General features: G+C 46.8%; 1 protein-coding gene across 7 annotated transcripts; it reads left to right on the forward strand.

Annotated features, from left to right (window-relative positions):
• The first annotated feature begins 377 nt into the window (after positions 1 to 377).
• Positions 378 to 18,545, forward strand: PHC1 (polyhomeotic homolog 1). 7 transcript variants are annotated; one of them, XM_064644810.1, is made up of 16 exons: positions 378 to 495; positions 4,254 to 4,410; positions 5,001 to 5,111; positions 6,297 to 6,374; positions 6,882 to 6,923; positions 7,133 to 7,282; positions 8,224 to 8,379; positions 9,494 to 9,992; positions 10,313 to 11,073; positions 12,663 to 12,810; positions 12,920 to 13,128; positions 13,712 to 13,826; positions 14,378 to 14,486; positions 15,162 to 15,312; positions 15,807 to 16,038; positions 16,370 to 18,545. In XM_064644810.1, the coding sequence occupies exons 2-16, from the start codon at positions 4,297 to 4,299 to the stop codon at positions 16,522 to 16,524; spliced, it is 3,030 nt and encodes a 1,009-aa protein (XP_064500880.1). In that variant the 5' UTR covers positions 378 to 495; positions 4,254 to 4,296; the 3' UTR covers positions 16,525 to 18,545. The 7 variants fall into 7 exon arrangements, with proteins under 7 accessions (XP_064500880.1, XP_064500881.1, XP_064500884.1 ...); XM_064644811.1 differs by having other exon boundaries at positions 8,248 to 8,379; XM_064644814.1 differs by lacking the exon at positions 8,224 to 8,379.
• The last annotated feature ends 175 nt before the right edge of the window (positions 18,546 to 18,720 follow it).

Here is an 18,720-nt window from a genome sequence, read left to right on the forward strand (position 1 = left end):
ACGGGCAAGCGGCGCCCAGGGAAGGGCACCACGTGCCCGGAAGCGCCTCGAGGGAGGAAGTGACGGAGGGCCGGGGGAGCCCCGGAGGCCGAGATTTAAAAAAAAAAAAAAATTAAAAAAAAAAAAAAAGAAAAAAGGGACTAAAAAAGGAATGTAAAAAAGAAAAGAATAAGGGGGGGTCCGGGGGCTGAGCGGGCACGCGTCCCGCCCTCCGCCTCCGGGGCCGCCCCGCCACAGCGCGGCCCCGCCGGGAGCCGCGGGCAGGTCCCGCCCCCGGCACCGCCCGCCCCGGCCCGGAGCCCCCGCCCCGCCCCGCCCCGCCCCGCCCGCTCGGCGGGCCCGGCCCGGCTGCCCGCGCGCGGGGGGCGTGTCGGGCGGCGGCAGCGGCGGCGGCGGCGCGGGGGCTCCGGGAGCGCGGGCACCGCGGGCACCGCGGGCGGCGGAGCCGAGCGGGGCAGAGCGGGGCAGAGCGGGGCAGCGCCGCGGCGGCCGCAGGTGAGACGGGGCCCGGGGCGCGGGCGGCCGCGGCCGGGAGAGTTCCCCGGGGCCGGCGCGGGATGGAACTTGACAGCGGCGGCGGTGCAGCCATTGTCTACCCGGCCTGGCCCCGGGCAGCTCCCCGGCGCAGCCCCGCTCCGGCCCCCGGGCAGCCGCCGCCCGGCTCCGGGCATCCTGCGGCGCATCCCGCCTCTCGGTGCGGCGGGGCTGCGGTCACGGCACGGCGCGGCACGGCACGGCACGGGCGGTGGGGAGGGCGCCCGCACGCCGTGCCGGGTGAACTTTGCCGCCGGAGTTGCCGGCGGCCTGGGTGCCGCCTGCCCCCTGCCAGCCTGTCCTGCCGCCCCCCGAGGCCGGGAAGGGCGGGCCGGGCACGGCGGAGTAGGGACAGGGTGGTGCGGGGGTCCTGCAGTGCTCCAGCGTCGCACCTACTGCTGCTTCCAGAGCATCCTAGAGCAGAGTTAGCATGTCCCGGCAGCTTCGCACCTCTGGTTAGGTAGCTTGGAAGCTGTTGTGGAAACGTACAGTAACGGAGGAGAGTGCGCTGCAGTAGTGCTGATTATCAGTTTTTCTCCCCCAAACCTATGGGGCAAACCTGTGCAAATCTTACTTGTTTGCTAACTTAGTTTCTCAAGGATGATGTGACAAAACCAGTTAGAAGGTTAGGAAATGTTCTGCAGACAGCAGTCGTGTGCCGGGGGGAATGGATGGGGTGAGCAAGTAAAACTTTTCTGCCAAGTGTTTGATGACTAGAGTAGATGTTTGACCTGACTCTTCTCTGCTCTTATGCTTGAGAAAGGTCAGGAACTTGTAGATGGGCCACCTGTGGTGTTCTTGGGGTGTGCTGAGATCAGCAGTGTGGGTTAGGCTCTGGACTGGCCCATGTTCTCATGCTTGTACTGCTGCCTGAGCCAATTTTCTCCCTTTTCCCTTCGTTTTTGCTGTGTGGTCATTCCTGCCATGGAGCTAAAAGGCCTTTGTATCCTTCAGGGGCTGCCTTTTAGGGGTGCAGTTCTAGCTGTTGTTCAAAGGTTAATTTCAAGTAATGGCCACATTGTTAGTCTGGGGGGTTTTTTGTTTGTTTGGAAAACCCATGGTTTAATCATTTTTAGTGAGTTATCCAACTCATGGAGCAGCTAGATGAGTCAAGTGATGTGATAGCATAGTGATCACTAAATTTTTGTAAGAGGAAGGTGCTGGAAGATGCACTTGGAGGAGGGGAGGGGGTGTAATTCTGCTATTCTGTCTGGGAATAGCCTGTGTTTGGATCGGATTACACTAACATGGAGCTGCAACCTTAGATGAACTTGCTTGGGGAAATACTGTGTCTTTTCACTTTGGTATTTGGAAAGGGTTTTGCTGGATAACCCTACTTGCTGTGAGTGACTTAAAATTCTTACTGCCCTTCTGCAGTATGCTTTTCTGTCCATGTCTCCAAAAGGCCTTCTGCCTGCACAGAAATTCAGCAAAATTATTCAATGCCTCTCGTGCGAGAGGTGTTTCAGTAAGATTCTCTTTGTTCTAGGACCTGATTTTAATAAGATCTAGATCAATATGGAATTCTCAAAAATGCTGGTAATCTTGGGATTAGTGCTGTTTAGTGAGGAAACACAGATTGGTGAAACAGAGCACCAAGTCAGAAGCCAGGTTTCCCCTTTTGCAGCTGTTGAGGGTAAGGGTGAACATTAGTTACATTCTTTCCTCTCACTGACACTTGTGGCATCATAAGTAAGGTAATTCAGCTCACTGATCTGGCAGGAAATGATGTTGAGGGTAGCTTTTCTGCAGAGTTAACAAGCTGATCTACTGAGCACCAGAAATGAGGTGAATGCTGGGAGGTTGAGCGTGAGCAAGGGAGCATAAATTGTCTTCTAATGGCAGCTGAGCTACTAGAAAACTCGGTGTAATGTGTGTAGCTTCACTTGCATTTTAACTCCATTCAAAGTACTTCATTTATCCACCACAGTGGATAAAAGTCTGTATTTATTCTCTTCCTTCTCAGTTTGTTTATTTTCAGGCTTCATTTAATTTTTGTGGTGTTGCGCTCTGGGGAAGACCTTTGAGGCAGTTGTTTCTCCAGAGCTTTTATATTCTGGATAGTTTTATTGCCCAACTCTTTCTAGCTGTAGTAGAGTTGTGCCTGAAGATGGTAGTGACCAGTTAGGGGAGGCTCAGGTGAAGAGAAGATGACTTCAGGGCAGAATTACCGATGGCCGCTGCTGAAGCAGTGCAGGAAGCCAGTGTTGGATTAGCAGGGCGATGCCTGGGCAGGACTTGAGGGTAAAGATGTATATGGGAGACAGGACTGGAGCAGCAGCTTTCTGCTTGCCAATTAAAGATTTTCCAGATTCTGAGGAGCAGGTTTGAAGCAGCAATTCCTTCATTTAGCCACCCATCCTCTGCAGTGTTAATGCTGTTGCCCTACTTTTGAGTTATCTGCTGTCCTTAACACCATGTCAGAATTTAAAAAGTTGTCTGGTTGAGACTATTGTTGAACCCTCTTTTCTGCTGCACTAGTCTGTTTGTTTATGCACTAGGAAAACATTGTTTGGTGAAGGCTGTGAAGCTCAAAATCTCTGGATTTAGAAAGGGCTAGATAAAGGGGTTGTGCCAGTGGTCTGGACTCCTGGAAGCTCATTTAGAGGGGTATCATATAGAGGTCTCATATACATTACAGAGGAGCCAGCTGGTGTTTTGGAAATAAATAGGCTGTCAGTGATAATAGGACTATCAGAAACTTTTTTAAAAATCTTACATGAAATGATATCCTTCTAAAAAGTCAGGTTTGCGTTTTTTTTTTTTTTTTCCCGGTGGAATTCTGTTGAATAATCACTTTTGTTCCCTTTTCTGACTCTAACCCCTCCTGCCACTACTCCTGGTGTAGCTCACGTTTCTTGCTGTAGAAAACTCCCTGATCATGTCAATGCATTACTCTTCTGCTAAGCACTCTCTTCAGTCTCACTTCTCTTCCTCTTGGCTGATGAAAACGTTCTCCAGTCCTTTCTCAGTCCTGCGATTCACTGCAACTCATCTTTCTGCTGCTGGAAGATCTTGGTTCTGCATGACCTCTTCAGCAACTTTTGCCTTACAAGTATTGCCAGTGAACACTTCATCCACTCTGCTTCTGACTCCATTCCTCCTGAAAGCAACTTGCCACCACAGATACCAGCCTCTAGTCTGTTATCCAAGAGAAGATCTGTCAGGAACTACAAGTAGTTAGAAAGTCCATATGATCGGAGAAAGAAAGAAAGGGTTGAGGGCTGGAGGCTAAGTTAGGAGAAGGAGGGACAGAGTTGGTATATCTGCAGTAGGGCGATGGAGTTGAGGTACTGGAGGAGGAGAGGATCAGAAGTTGCCAAAGTGCAATGGAGGACTGGAAGCACAGTGGAATTTGCCTGAGTTCACTAGCCCCTCTTGAAGGAAAGGTCTGTAAACAAATGATTGCCTGAATGAGCTGCAGCTGCTCCTTCACTACCTTTTCAAGATTTCATGATGCCGTAGGTTCCAACTATAGCATGGTAATAAAAATATGAGAATGTGTGCATTACGTCTCTGACTGTGGTCATAAAAGATTTAAACTGTGAGTATAATTTCTGGGTGATTTCGGAAGCCCACCATCCCTGGTCCCTGTGATGTAGCAAAGTTGTGCATGGAGCCTGGTATTGAGATATTCCAGTAAAAAAGCTATGTAATGTAGTGAAATACAGTTTGTTTTTTTCTGTAGCCTGACTTACTTTCCAACTCTCTCAATGTAGATCTGGAGTCCAGCTCAGCCTGAGCTCCTGGGATCCTGTCACCATGGAGACTGAAAGTGAGCAGAACTCCAACTCCACCAGCGGGAGCTCCAGTTCTGGAGGAAGCACCCGTCCTCAGATATCACAGATGTCTCTCTATGAGCGACAGGCAGTACAGGTGAGACACAGTTATGTTCTGGGATGGCAGGTGCCTCAGTGGAAGGTGGTGGTAAGCTCTTTTGTGTTCCCCTGAGTTATGTGTCCAAGTGGGAGCATGCTCAGAGGACTGTCGTGTTTTCAGATTTAGAAATTCTTATGCTAGCCCTCAGTTCTTACAGCCTGAGACGTCATGTTTTATAGGTTACTCCTTCAGTGTCCAGCCTCTTAGGTATATCCTGTACTGTGATCCAATACATTGATTTTAGCCTGCTGTTCTAGAGCAAGTCACTCAGTTTACCGTCCCAGCCTGTCTATACCCTCCATACATGGGAAAACTTGTCTGCGTATGTGACCACACACATCCCCAGATTCCTGGAGTTTATTAAGCTCTTGCAGGTGTGCTTCCTGCTGTCCTGGAATACACCTGTGATTCAGTCTGTTACCAAATTTGTGACTGTACTATGGATTTTGAGGTGCTAATCTAGTGCATGCTTTTTTTCATTTGGTCTAGGGATGTTCTTGTGGCTGTTACTTATTTCTTCATTGTGCTCTTCAATCACCCTTCAAGCACACACAAGTTTTGACAATTGGGTTTTCCTCTTTGTCTAGGCCCTGCAGGCACTCCAGAGGCAGCCCAATGCAGCCCAGTACTTCCATCAGTTTATGCTCCAGCAGCAGTTTAACAGTGCCCAGCTTCACAGCCTGGCTGCTGTCCAGCAGGTGAGTTGCCAAGAGGCAGAAGGAGAGGAATTGGATCATTCTCTGGGGAAGATCCAGAAGTTATCTTCTTGTGCAGTGCCTTGTGCACTGAGGTCATCCTGATCCCTGATGAGACAACAAGTCCTCTTGTTTAGAGTTAATACAAACAGCTTAGTAAACTGGAAGCCTGATGCAAAGATTCATTTGTTTTTCAGGTACAGAGCAGGGGAAGATAAAATTTGGTATCCCCATCAGGGAAGTTGCACTCCAGAGGCCTATGACTACCCCCTGCACCTTCTTTAAATAAAAGATGGGGTGGTTAAATCAGCTGTGAATGCAATAATGTTAAAAACTGTATTAAAGGGAACAGTGGATTGTTACTTCTCTGAGAATAAATGTGTTTGTGTTTGAGTGAAATTTCAGGCGGTATCCTCTGAATTTTCTGTCTTGAAACTTAGTAGCTCATGTTTTCTTTAACAGCAAGAGGGACCTGGGGTGGATCTTGTCCAGCCAGGAGGCTTTCTTTTTAATTGAGACATATATAGATCAGTATGAATCAAGATATTTTATGATGTATAACTATTGAATATTTTTTTTTTTATCAACTTTGCTCACCTACTAGACTTTATCATCAGTTGAGGATGGATTATGTGTGATGTGAATACAGTTCTGTTTGTGTAACAATATCTCAGTAGCTGAACTCCTTGACAGTCCAGGATGTAGTTGTTCATAAAATACCTACCTGTTGTCTTATACTACTGAAAGATTAGAATCCTCGTGTCATTTTTGCAAAAATCTTAGTTATAAAATTAACTAAACTCATACAGGTGAATTCCCATGGGATCAGAGAGGGGGAAATAAAGAAACCAATATTTATATTCCTCCACAAACCATATGTACTGTAATCTGAAATTTGTTACTTGGAGTACTATCATTGCATTGTTACTAAACTGCCTAGTTAGCCCAGCAAAGTGCTAATACTGCAGGGAATGTCTGGATGTTAACAGTGGATTTCAGCATTAGGGTGAGAGCTGCAGTGTGTAGCATGACAAGCTGGGGGACAGTAGGGTGTTTACCCCTGGGTGGAAGGACTGGAGGTCCTTCACTGTCAGGCTAAGGGACTAGGTGTTCTGACAAAGCCAAATAATTGGCCTGGATTAAAAAGTTTGTTCCAGGCACTCATTTCTCTGTCAATCTTTCTTGCAGGCTACAATTGCAGCCAGTAGACAGGCCAGCTCCCCCAACACTAGCACCTCTCAACAGACCACCACCACCCAGGCTTCTGTAAGTAAAACTGCTCCCTCACACATATATTGAAGCCTCCCTATTACTCCCCACGTTGTTTTTTCTCCTCTTTGTATTTAAGGATGGCAGTCAGCCACACAGCTTCTGAGAATGCTGGGAATCCACTTTGAGGATTTGGGGTGCTATCATTATTGGTGGGGGTTAAGGAGACCAGATAAGGTTTTTGGGTGGGAGAGGCCTCTTAGCTGGAAAGGTAGACATGGATCTCTGTTTGCTGAGGCTTTGGGGTATGTTGTCATGTTTTAGAAAAGGGTCAGGACTTTGGAGAAGGAGTCATGGCAGCTTGAAAGGGAATCTCCTTTTGTCTTGGGCAGAGTAGTAGTTTGTTGAATGAGAGGATGTCTGTTTTGTAGTGAGTATTGAGAAGCTTGGATTTGTTTGGAGAGTAGATGAGTGGGTAGGGTAGAGAAGATTTTGTGGGTTTTCTACCTTTACTTGAGAGGCTGGAGAAAATGATGTAATTTTTTTTTGGATCTCTTATTACAGTTGCATGCTAACAGTGATACTCAAGCTCAGCATACGAATGAGGTTAGTATCCAGGGCTTTGGCTAGTTTAGATTGCATAGCCTCTAAGATGAGCCCTCTAAGACAAGAACTTTCTTCTTCTTGGTCCCCTGTGGGATACAGGAAAAAAACTGTAAAATGTCTGTTCTGGCTGTACCCCACTAAGTGAATTTGTACTTATTTCTTGGTCTCCATGTCTTCATATATGATTTGGAACTTTTTTCTGTTCTAAGATCAACCTAGCCACCACATCAGCTGCTCAGCTGATCAGTCGGTCACAGAGCGTGAGTTCCCCCAGCGCCACAACCCTGACACAGTCTGTGCTCCTTGGGAATACCACCTCACCACCTCTCAACCAGTCACAGGCCCAGATGTATCTTCGGGTAAGAGATGTGCATGCAAAATGTGTCCTGACCGTGAAACCCGCTTAATACCTCCTTCAGTGTCTCACTGCTTGGGATTGCTATCACCTATGGACTAAGTCTAACTTTATGGATTTGCAGTGTATTTTAAAATTGTATCGGGAAACTCTTGTCCCTGAAACCACAAATTTGATTCTGGGCTCTGCTTTTGAGGGTAGATGAGCTTTGTATTTTGTGACTCAGGTGAGAATGTTAACAACTGTGTGTCTCTGCTCTGCATAGATGTTAAAGATCCCATAGCACTTCTCACTGGAGTGTAAATGTGAAATATATGTCCTAGACTTGAATATAGCTCACAGAAAAAGAACTACTCTTCTGGTTCAGTACTGGAACAGATATATGGTAAATTATTCTTCTACTGTTGCTGTGCTCAGCAAGTTTAGAAACATAAATGAATGTGAACAAATAGTCATTGCTTTAATTGCTTTGAAGTTCAGCTAAATAGAAAACACTAGGCTTGACTATATAGTTAATCTGGGGCTTGGTTACCTACTTAAAAAGTCAACTGTGTCTCAGTTGACTTCAGATACAGATTGTAATCCCCATCTTCTCAAGCAACCCTGATCTTGGATGTATGTCTTTTATCGCCATTTCCCTACCAGTCCCTGGTAAACATCTGAAAATTCAATGATACCTCAGTTTTTTAGCCAGCCTCAGGCAGTCTGTGGGAGTTGGCCCAGGCCCATGTTTGATAGAAGAGTGCTTGTTTCCTTGAAGAAACTGTTCTCAGTTTCCTGCTCCTGAGGGTTAGGTTCAGTGTTACAGTGCAAGGAGGGTTGGTGGTTTTGCAGTGTGTGACATTGCAGCCCAGTGTTGCTTTGTAATGTTTGCTTGTGGTTCGTTGTCTTTCTTTTTCTCTTCCCCTCCATTCCTTTCATTCCACATCATCTGATCCTCAACAGCCACAGCTGGGGAACCTGTTGCAGGTAAACCGGACCCTGGGTCGCAATGTGCCTCTTGCCTCCCAACTCATCCTGATGCCCAACGGGGCTGTGGCTGCTGTCCAGCAGGAAGTACCACCCACTCAGTCTCCTGGGGTCCATGCAGACACAGACCAGGTCAGTGACACCCCCTCCCAGTGACACCCCTCTTTCCCCTGCTTTCTGTCACCCCACACTCTGGTCTTTGTCTTAAGCTGTCCCTGTAAGGCAGATCATCTCTATTTTATCCCCAACCTGTGTCCCTGTGCAAGCAGGAGATTCTGTTTTCTTTTACCACCATATTTTCATGTTTGCTTTTTGCCTTCAGAGATGGGACTAATTTCCGCTGAAAATTTCTGATGTGAGCCACTGGCTGGATCAGCCCCATTTTCACAGTTTTATGACTGTGCTTGTGCAGAAAGAACTATGTCCAGTTTTCAGTTACTCTTCAGTTTAATGTCTTTGCCAGAGGTAGTATTCCTTCACCCAGCTGATTTGTTCTTGTAAAGATGGCAAAGATTGAACAGGCCACAAGGTCTTAGTTGCTTCATTCATCTGTAAGTAATTCTCTGGGTCAGGGAACTGCCATGGCTTTTCATTTACCTTGTCTTATCCCAGTCATTCTTGGGATTTCCAGTTACTTCATATTTTTCTTGTCTGGAGCATTTTCTTTGAAGAAAAGTCAGCCATGATCAGACTTTGAAGAGAACATTGCATTTGGGGGAGGAGTCACAACAGGATGGCAGCACCAAATTACAGAGGAACTGGTGAAATTGGAAGGGGTGCTGGCCATAAGTAGATCTGTGGGCCTGCTGAATGGAAAGCCCTGCACAGGGGCAGGAGGCAAGTGGCACAAAAATTGAAAAGGAATGATTGGTCTTTAAAGGAGTATCTCAGTGCTTTTAGACCCACACTAAACTGGGTCCTACCAGTGCAATGGTATGGCAGGCAGGTCTGAAGGCTGTAACATGCCTCGGAGAAAGATGGTATCCTCAAATCTTGTTCACAAAGTGCCATGAGATCTTTAATTTCCATCAGAGATGGAGCAGGAGGGAGTTCAGGATAATGTGCTTCCTGAGACGGGCCATGCCTGAGCTTTGCCCTGCGGTGTTAGCCATCTTCTCACGTGAGACTTGAGGCATCAACTTAGCCTGCATGCCAGTAGAGTGTGTTGCTTACACATGCTCTGTCAAACTCCCAGCAAGTAATGTGTATAAAGCAAATGGATTCTGTTTTGTATGTGTGTTTCTAGGTGCAGAACTTGGCTGTGAGGAGCCAGCAGACCTCCACCACTAACACCCAGCTCCAAGGCTCTGCTCAGAAGGCAGCTCTGCCAGGAAGCTCCCAGGCTTCGGGCTTACCACAGGCCACCAGCACAGGCCAGACCATGGCAGTGGCTCAGGCCTCCTCTGGCACTGCTGGCCAGTCCCTCAACCTGAGCCAGGGAGCAACAGGCAGCAATGGTGTCTCTGGGGGTGTGGTGGCAAGTGGTGGGAGCCAGACCTCAATGGGATTGAGCCAGACCTCCTCGGCAGGTGCTGCTGGCAGTTGCCAAAGGAAGGGCACAGGGGTGGTTCAGCCATTACCAGTAGCGGCTGCCCAGGCTGTGACTGTCAGCCAGGGAAGCCAGACAGAGACAGAGAATGCAGCCACAAAAAAGGGCGAAACGGACAGCAGCGGACAGCAAACAGTGGGCATGAACCTCACCAGGACTGCTACACCAGCACCCAGTCAGACCTTGATTAGCTCAGGTAAGTGCACACCTGCTTTTTCTCTTGGAGACCACTGGGCTTTCGCAAGAATAGCATTTGAAAGCCCTGATGGTGAAAGGTTTTCCCACACACCTCCCAGCTTCTGGGCTCCCAGAGACCTCTTGTTTTGAGGGGTTATTCCTCCCTATTAGCATGAGAAGTTGATTTAGTCCCTTATGTCCTCTGCCAGTAAGCTAACAGTCATTTTGGAGCTTAATGTCTCAAACCAATGCAGTGGCTGCCTGCCTTGTTTTTGTTGTTCCCAGCTGCATCGTTACTAACTTTTCTGCTCTGTTTTTTCTCACTCTATGTTTGTGTAGCAACGTATACGCAGATTCAGCCACACTCACTGATCCAGCAGCAGCAGCAGATCCATCTGCAGAAGCAGGTGGTGATCCAGCAGCAGATAGCCATTCATCACCAGCAGCAGTTCCAGCACCGCCAGTCCCAGCTTCTCCACACAGCCACTCATCTTCAACTGGCCCAACAGCAGCAACAGCAGCAAGCAGCATCTCTGACCCAACAGCAGCAGCAAGCTCAGCCTCCACAGCAGCAGGCTCCACCTCAGAACCAGCAGCAGGCTCAGACCCTTGTGGTACAACCTATGTTGCAGTCCCAACCCCAGCATTTGCAGCTCCAGCAGGACAGTCCTTGCCAGCCAGCCACAAAGTCACCTGTTCCAATTCAGTCAAAATCTCTGGTCACCCCCATCAAACCACCTCAGCTTGGGCCTGCCAAAATGTCAGCAACACAGCAGCCTCCACCACACATCCCAGTGCAGGTAGTGGGTACTCGGCAGCAGGGCTCAGGCCAAGCCCAAGCGCTGGGTTTGGCTCAGATTGCTGCAGCAGTGCCGACATCCCGGGGAATGCCAGCTGTAGTCCAGCCTGTTTCCCAAACCCATGCTGCTTCCCCATCATCATCTTCAGCTCCAGCATCCTCACAGGAAGCTCCCCCTCTCACCACAGGGGTGAATTTGGCACAAGTTCAAGGCACAGCCCACATGGTGAAGAGCCCAGCTTCCTCTCCAGTTGTGGCTCAGATGCCAGCAGCTTTCTACATGCAGTCTGTCCAGTTGCCAGTAAGTGATACCATTGAGAAGGAGAATAGCATATGGATTCTCTTTGTTCATTCCTAGGACACCAATCGCAGTCCAGGCCCAGGTCAGTGGGATGGGATGGGCAAGGGGTTTGGGGAAAGGGATGTGGAGACTTTTTTGCTCTCAAAAACACTAATTCCAATCCAACCCCTGGGATTACTGACTACAAGCATTTCTCTTCCACATTATCATTCAAAGGCTTGCCCCAAAATGGGGCAGGTGTCCACATCACATATTAAGTATGACACGTAACAGTGGGGTGGGTTGACCTTGGCTGGCTGCTGGGTGACTACTAAGTTGGTGCTCTATCACTCCTCATTCACAACAGGACATGAGGAGAAAAATACAATGAAAAGCTTGTGGGTTGAGAGAAGGATGTGGAAATCATTTGCCAATTACCGTCACTGGCAAAACCAACTCAATTTAGGGAAATTAATTTAATTTACTGCCAATTAATCAGTGTAGGGTAATTGGAAAAGAACAAATCTAAAAAATACCTGCTTCCTTCCTCGTGGGCTCAGGCTTCACTCCCAGCTTTTCTACCTCCTCCCCCTGAGGAGTGCAGGAGGACAGGAAATGGGGGTTATGGTCAGTTCTTAAGGTTTTGTCTCTTTCTCATGCTTTTCCCTTGCTGTAGCATGGGATCCCTCCGATGGGATACAGTCCTTTACAAACTTCTCCAATGTGGGCCTTTTCCACAAGCTGCAGTTTTTCGTAAACTGCTCCAGTGTGGATTCTTCTGTGTCACAGACCCCTTGGTATATGGTAGCAGATACTGACTCTAGGCCTGAGAGGATCTCCTAGCAACAGGCTGTGCAGAGGAAAACAAAGATGGTTCATGTTCCACAAGCCTCGTCTGTGCTGGTGTGAATTGTCTGGTTAGGACCTGCCTAAATCCCTGGGACAACAGCACTTTACAAACTCAGATCATAGAATCATAAATGATTTGAGTTGGAAAGGACCTTAAAGATCATCTAGTACCAAGCCCCCTCCTGTGGCAGGGACACAGGTTGCTAGGCCAGGTTGCTCAGAGCTCCATTTAGCCTCACTTTGAACACCTCCATAGCCACTTTCTGAGATTGTTTCTAGACTCCGTCTGCTTCTTCAGGAAGGTGTCACAGGATTTGTCTCATATTTAGAGTGGGGGCAATTATGCTCTTAGGGAACATGTGTCCCCTGCTTTTTTGACTCTACTTTGCTGAAACTGATGTGATTTAGCCAAAAACCTGTTTGGAAATGAATGCCATTCCATTTCATTCTTCCTGGAACAATCCTTTGAGGTTCACATATTGTCTTGATATTATACCAGTGTATCAACATGAATTGGGACACCAGATCCTAGTCCGTGGTATGGTAGTGAGTATTGTCAAGCTTTGTTCCTTGCTACGCAAATGCTCCTAAGTGGAGGTATGTACTGTGAAGGAGTTAGAAGCATGTCCAGAAGGAACCAGGCTGGAAATCAAGTATGATGGAGCAGGATACTTTTTTTTTTTTTTTTTTGCCTTTTGTCTGTTGCGTTCTTTGCTTTGGAGCTCTTCTATGTGCTTACGTGTTCCTCTTTATTCATGCAGGGCAAATCTCAGACCTTAGCAGTAAAGCGCAAGGCAGAGTCAGAGGAGGAGAAGGAGGAATCACCCAGCGTCACTGCACTCCTGCCTGCCAGGTCCTCTCCTGTAACAGACAGCCCCAAAAACATAGAGGAGAAGAGTGGCCTTGGAGGTGAGGTACAAAGGAGAGCTCTGCTTGTGTGTGCTAATCATCTGATCTTATATTCTGCTTGAAGTAGGTGGAGCAAAGGGAACTGACTCTTGTGCTGTTAACTTTCCAGATAATTCTGACACTGCTGCCATTGCAACCCCAAATACCACGTCAAGTGAAGGAGCCTCAGTTACCCCCACCTCTGCTGCCACCCCAAACCTGGCAATGGTGTCACGTCAGATGGGAGACTCCAAACCCCCACAAGCCATCGTCAAGCCCCAGATCCTCACACACATCATTGAAGGCTTTGTCATCCAGGAAGGAGCAGAGCCCTTTCCAGTAGGGATTTTTTGTTTTGGGGGGAGGGAGTTGTAGAAGCTTCTTGGGAGGGTGGTGGGCTTCCATCTTTCCCCATATTTCAACTCAGCATTTCTAGCTTGAGATGCAGACAGTGAAGGGGAAGGGAATGGAGGGAGGTGTCTTGAATGAAGCAAGGCATTAAGAAGTGTCATTAAAGAGAACGAGTTGGAAGGAGTAGAACAAGTATTACGGCAACTGTTTACTCCAGTAGTCCCCAAAGCAATAATTTATGCAAGAATTACAAGGAGGTTCTTCTTTCTGATTTTTAGTGAGGGAAAGATGCATTTTGAAGAGGCAGTGAGTGAAGTTGAAGCAAATAAGGGGAAGTGCAGTTACATGGAATTGCAGGCTATATATATTGCAGGCAGATAGTATTTGGGGATCTTTGAACGAATGGCCAAGCCTCTGAGTCAGGAAGGACTTAACTTTGTTCAGCATGTCTCCTTCCCTATAGGCAGAGAGATTCTTCTGAGCTGAATTTTGAGCTGCATATACTTTGCAGAAGATGCTGAACACAGAGAATCCTTTACTGTTGGGTCTAACTCATTCTCTTCCTATCCAGGTGGGTTGTTCTCAGCTGCTGAAAGAATCTGAGAAACCACTGCAGGGAGAGGCTCCTTCTGGCCAGAATGAAAACCTGTCCAGCAATTCTCTGGGAGGGGACAGTGCTTCCATGGGTGAGTTTCAGCACCAGGAGGTCTAGTTAGTGTTACTGAAAATTTCTGCTCTCTGATACTGTATTATTAACATTATAGACTTGTGCTTCTTCCTGCTACCTCTTAAGAGACTCAAGCTATGGACCTAGAATCTCCTTTTCTTGAGTGCAGAATATTTTTTGTTGTTAATATGATCTAACACATCCCATGTCAGTAGTAAGCAGAAGAATCTGAACTGTACCTGTCTCTAATGACTGTGAAGGATGTGTGGACAGAGCAGAGAGTGCAGCTATGAAGATTTCCCCCCCAGCCTTGTAGGATGTGAGGGATATGCTGTTTTTCACTTGTTCCATGAAACTGTACTGACAAAGAGAAAAAACCTGCTCTGTTCAATATCCTGAAGTCCTAATTAGTGGAGCTTCTTCCCCAAGCTAACTACTTACTAGATTCAGTAGAAAATCATGCTTGGAATCTGTCTCTTCAGAAGAAGAGCAGTGGAATGGAGAATCATTGTGTGTGTGATCTGCTTCAGTTCAGATCATCAGCTAGTGTGTATCTCTGTATCTCTCTAGAGCTTGATAAGAAGGCAAACTTGTTGAAGTGTGAATATTGTGGGAAGTACGCCCCAGCAACCCAGTTCCGTGGCTCCAAGAGGTTTTGTTCCATGACCTGTGCTAAAAGGTAATAATAGCAAGACAGAATTTTCCTTCTCTCTGACTATGCATTTTATGGAACGGGGCATGTGCCCCTTATCCAAGTAGTTTACAACACTGCAGTATATCTGATTCTCCCTCCATGGGATGTACTGGCCACAGAGATCCTTTAGGACTCTAAATGATTTGTAAATGCTTCTAGGTCCAGAGAGGTGGATGTGGTGTTGAGTATAAACAGAATTTCTGGCTTGCTCAGGAAATGAAGTGGGAAGGGGGAAGTTCTAGGGCTGCAAAGAACCTCTCTTCAGTGAAATGTACATTTGACTGACTAAATTAATGCACACTGATCGCTGTCTGATACATTGGTACTAGACAAAGACACAAGGGAGCATTTGGGAAAAAAATGGGGAGAAGTTAGACTAGTCATTGCTGCTTCCTGTTGATAGCAGAGTGCTTGTTATGGGTCTTTTTTCCCTTAGGGGAATGACTTAATTGACCCTTCAGATGTTAGATCAAGACTCTGGTGTCCAAATATTGCTTGTGTCAGAAGTCTGGACTGGTTCCTTCCAAGGGGAAGTCTTAAAAGGAGGAGGAACAGAACTTGATGGTAAAGAGGAGTTTTATCCCCATCTAGAGCAAGGAGAAGTATTAGGCTTAGATAGTTGCTGTTTCTTAACTGCTGCTTTGCTTCTGCTTATTTGAGGTACAATGTCAGCTGCAGCCATCAGTTTCGGCTGCAGAGAAAGAAGATGAAGGAATTCCAGGAAGCTAACTATGCTCGTGTGCGCCGACGGGGGCCTCGGCGCAGCAGCTCCGAAATTGCTCGAACAAAGATCCAGGGCAAGCGCCACAGGGTAAGGACATTGTCCTGCCAGGGCAGGTCTGTGTAAAATTTGTCGTTGCTGGATGTACCACTTTGTCACAGTGGATGTAGTTATACAGAATGTGCTGAGTGCACATTGACGCACTTGTTACACAAGGCACAGTGAGCTGTTCCAATCATTCATTGACTGCAGAAAGTGGATTCGTGTTTGTACTTGTTCTGTTCACTCTGTGTTCACTCCCGTGTGTGTTTCGAAGGTCTCAGTGAGTGAGATCAGCTGACAGCCTTGCTAGAAAACAATCCACATGAATGACTTAAATCAGATTATAGAAGAATTGAATGAGCTTCAGTGCTGATGTGAGGAAGAGAGGGAGCTCTTGGGTCAGCTGCCTGTGGACCAACAGCCTGAGACAGTTGTTCCAGACTATTGGGACAACTTCTGCTTGTCCCAGTGTCTTATTTTGCAGCTAGTAATTTTGAATTTTTTACAAAACACTTTTTGTTTTCTTTCCTATGGGCTTGTAGGGTCAGGAAGACTCGAGTCGAGGCTCTGATAACTCCAGCTATGATGAAGCCTTGTCCCCTACATCTCCAGGACCCCTGTCAGTAAGGGCCAGTCATGGAGAGAGGGACCTGGCAAACTCTAGTATGGCCCCACCTACCCCAGATCTACATGGCATCAACCCAGTCTTCCTGTCCAGCAATCCTAGTCGTTGGAGTGTGGAGGAAGTGTACGAGTTCATTGCATCACTGCAAGGTGAAGTTAAGATCCTCTCCTGCACTCCTGTGATCCAGTAGCATGGGGAGATCTGTTGGCTCTCGTTCTGGAAAGAAAATAGTGTCAGTGGTGCCTAGTGCTCTTGCATGTTTCTGAATTGGAGTAAGTCATACAGATGGATTCTCAAGATGCATTTCTCAAGTATCCTGTGTGCTCAGGGAGGCTGAGGACTAAAGTGGGGAGGGGGGTCGGTTAGATTCCTAGCTTGCTTTTCTGTACCCGCCAGAGGTGCAGAGAGTAGGTGCAGGGGAGTGCCCAAGGCATGTATGTTTCTCACTACTCTTTTTTTGTTTGTTTGTTTGTTTCACAGGGTGCCAGGAGATTGCTGAGGAGTTTCGGGCACAGGAAATTGATGGTCAGGCCCTGTTGCTTCTAAAGGAGGAACATCTCATGAGTGCCATGAACATCAAGCTGGGACCAGCTCTCAAGATCTGTGCCAAGATCAATGTCCTCAAAGAGACCTAACAGCTCTGAAGCCAGAGGTCTCACGTTTGCTCTGAGCCCAGGGCAGCTGCCAGTTTTGGAGCATCCTGCTGGGGCGGGGAAGAATGGAACAGTCCCCTGTGGTCTTGCATTCAAGAAGAATGAGAAGGAATTTAACTGATTGAAACTGCCATGCACAAGCCCATGTCTTGATCTCTTAATGGTGCTATGAGGTTGGGGAGAACTGCCACCTGGGGCCTTTAAACTACTTTCCTTCTTACTGATTTTGAATATGACTCCCCTGTATACCACATAAAACTGTGAAGGGGATCTCTTTCTGTCTTAAAAGACTTCTGAAAGGGAACTGCCCTCATCCGTGTTTGCCGTGGCAGGTCTGCTAGATATTAGTTTTGAATATCACTGCCAGAACTTGAGGCATAAGAGCTGGCCCCACATGGACATTGGGAGCACCTGTGCTTGGGGTTTCATGAAAGGTAACTAGAAAATTTTGAGTGAGAAAGGTGGACAAAGAAGAATTTGAGCAAAAGGGGCTGCTGCTTTTCCACTTTTAAAAATACCTAGGCTGCTCATGAACTGGGTTTAATAGCCATTCCAGCACACATACCAAACTTGAAGGCCTGTGGCAATAGGAGCTGTCGTGTCTTCACTCTGCATGTCTACAGGAGACAGTAAAGCTAAAGTGTTGTGGCAGCTGTTCACTCCAGGTGCTTCTCTCAGAACCAGTCAGAGGATTTTTCCTGAGTGCTCATGACAAAGTGATGGGAAAATCAAAGGGGAGGGAGATTGTCTAATATTAGGGAACCTTGCAGCACTAGGTTTGTCTTCCCATTGTGCTAGGGCATAATTTACAGATCCAAAGGAGTCTCCAGAAGCACCAAGGCTCTTTGTGAAATAGGCTGGTTTTTTTTTTTTTTTTTTTTTTTTTTTTGTGTGCGTGTTTTCTTACCAGTTTGTATTCTTTTGTCTGTCTTCATTATCCTCAGGAGAGCTTATGGGACAAAGTTTAAGCTGGCAGGACTGTACTGCCTGCCTAAGGCTCTTTTTTTTTTTTTTGGTGTTATAAAACAAATATTTCTCTTCCTCAGTTAAAAAACTGAACACGCCCCACAACAACTGAATACTAATTCTTTAATGTTACTTCTCATTTCAGAAGGGTAGAAGTTATGTTATAGACCGAGTTCCTCCTGTTCAGCCCCTCCAGGTTTGGGTTTTGGCTTTTTTTTATATGTGGTATTCTGAAGTTTTGTAACCAAATTGCCAAAGGTGAAAATCTGGGCAGAGTTCTCTTCCAGAAGCACCTCTGCTTCAAACAAACAGGCAAAAAACCTGAAGGAATTACACAAACTATGAAGAGGTAAGTGCCCTCTACAGCCAAATACCTGAAAGCAAGATGGTGTTATAAACCATGTGTCTTGGCTTTTCTGTTTTTAGAAGTTCCACATGAGTATTTGAGTAAAACATAATACTGTTCTGTGTGGAAAGCATCTACTGTTGCAGAAAAGCTGTAGTGACATGGGAGAAGGCCTGATAGCATAGGTAGGAAAACATTAGAGATCTTTGGAATGGCCTCTTTATTGACCCCTCTTAGAAAAAGAGAGGAAGGAAAGTGCTAGTAGATGGATAAAATGTGGCAGCAGCTTCCTTGCATTTTTAACTATACTGTTGGATCTCTTTCATTACATCCTTGTTCTTGGGAGAGAAGACTTCTGCGGCTTCATGAATGAAAATAGGCCCAAAGGAAGTTGCCTATGCTTGATTGTACCCTGATAACACTATTTGGTCCAATGTAATCTGGGGGCAGGGAAGGAGGAGGTTAGAATCAGCAATCGGCAGAAGAAGTGTGCCCTTAAACTGTTTTATCCTTAGCAGGCTGGGTGTGATAGAACTCCTGTTCAGTTTGACCCTTGGCAGGGTGGGCAGACAGCTAGCCTGCCAGTGTTACTAGCTACTTCTGAGGACTGGATTTTATTTCAGTCAAATGGGAAGGCTTCCCTTCTTCATTTCATGTTCACTGTTCTTAATAAAAGGATGCTTGATCAGGCTTTGCACGTCTGGCTGCTTTTTAATCCCCCTCCTGAACCTGAACATTAACCGAGTCTTTGAGAAGTACAACCTTCATCACACAGCTACTTTTGATTTTTGTTGCTGCAGAAGAATACACAGCATAACCCATCCATCCATAACTACCTGAGCTTTTAAAGTTTCAGTTTTGAAAGA

The sequence above is a fragment of the Pseudopipra pipra genome, chromosome 2, assembly GCF_036250125.1.
Source record: "Pseudopipra pipra isolate bDixPip1 chromosome 2, bDixPip1.hap1, whole genome shotgun sequence".
Classification (NCBI taxonomy): domain Eukaryota; kingdom Metazoa; phylum Chordata; class Aves; order Passeriformes; family Pipridae; genus Pseudopipra; species Pseudopipra pipra.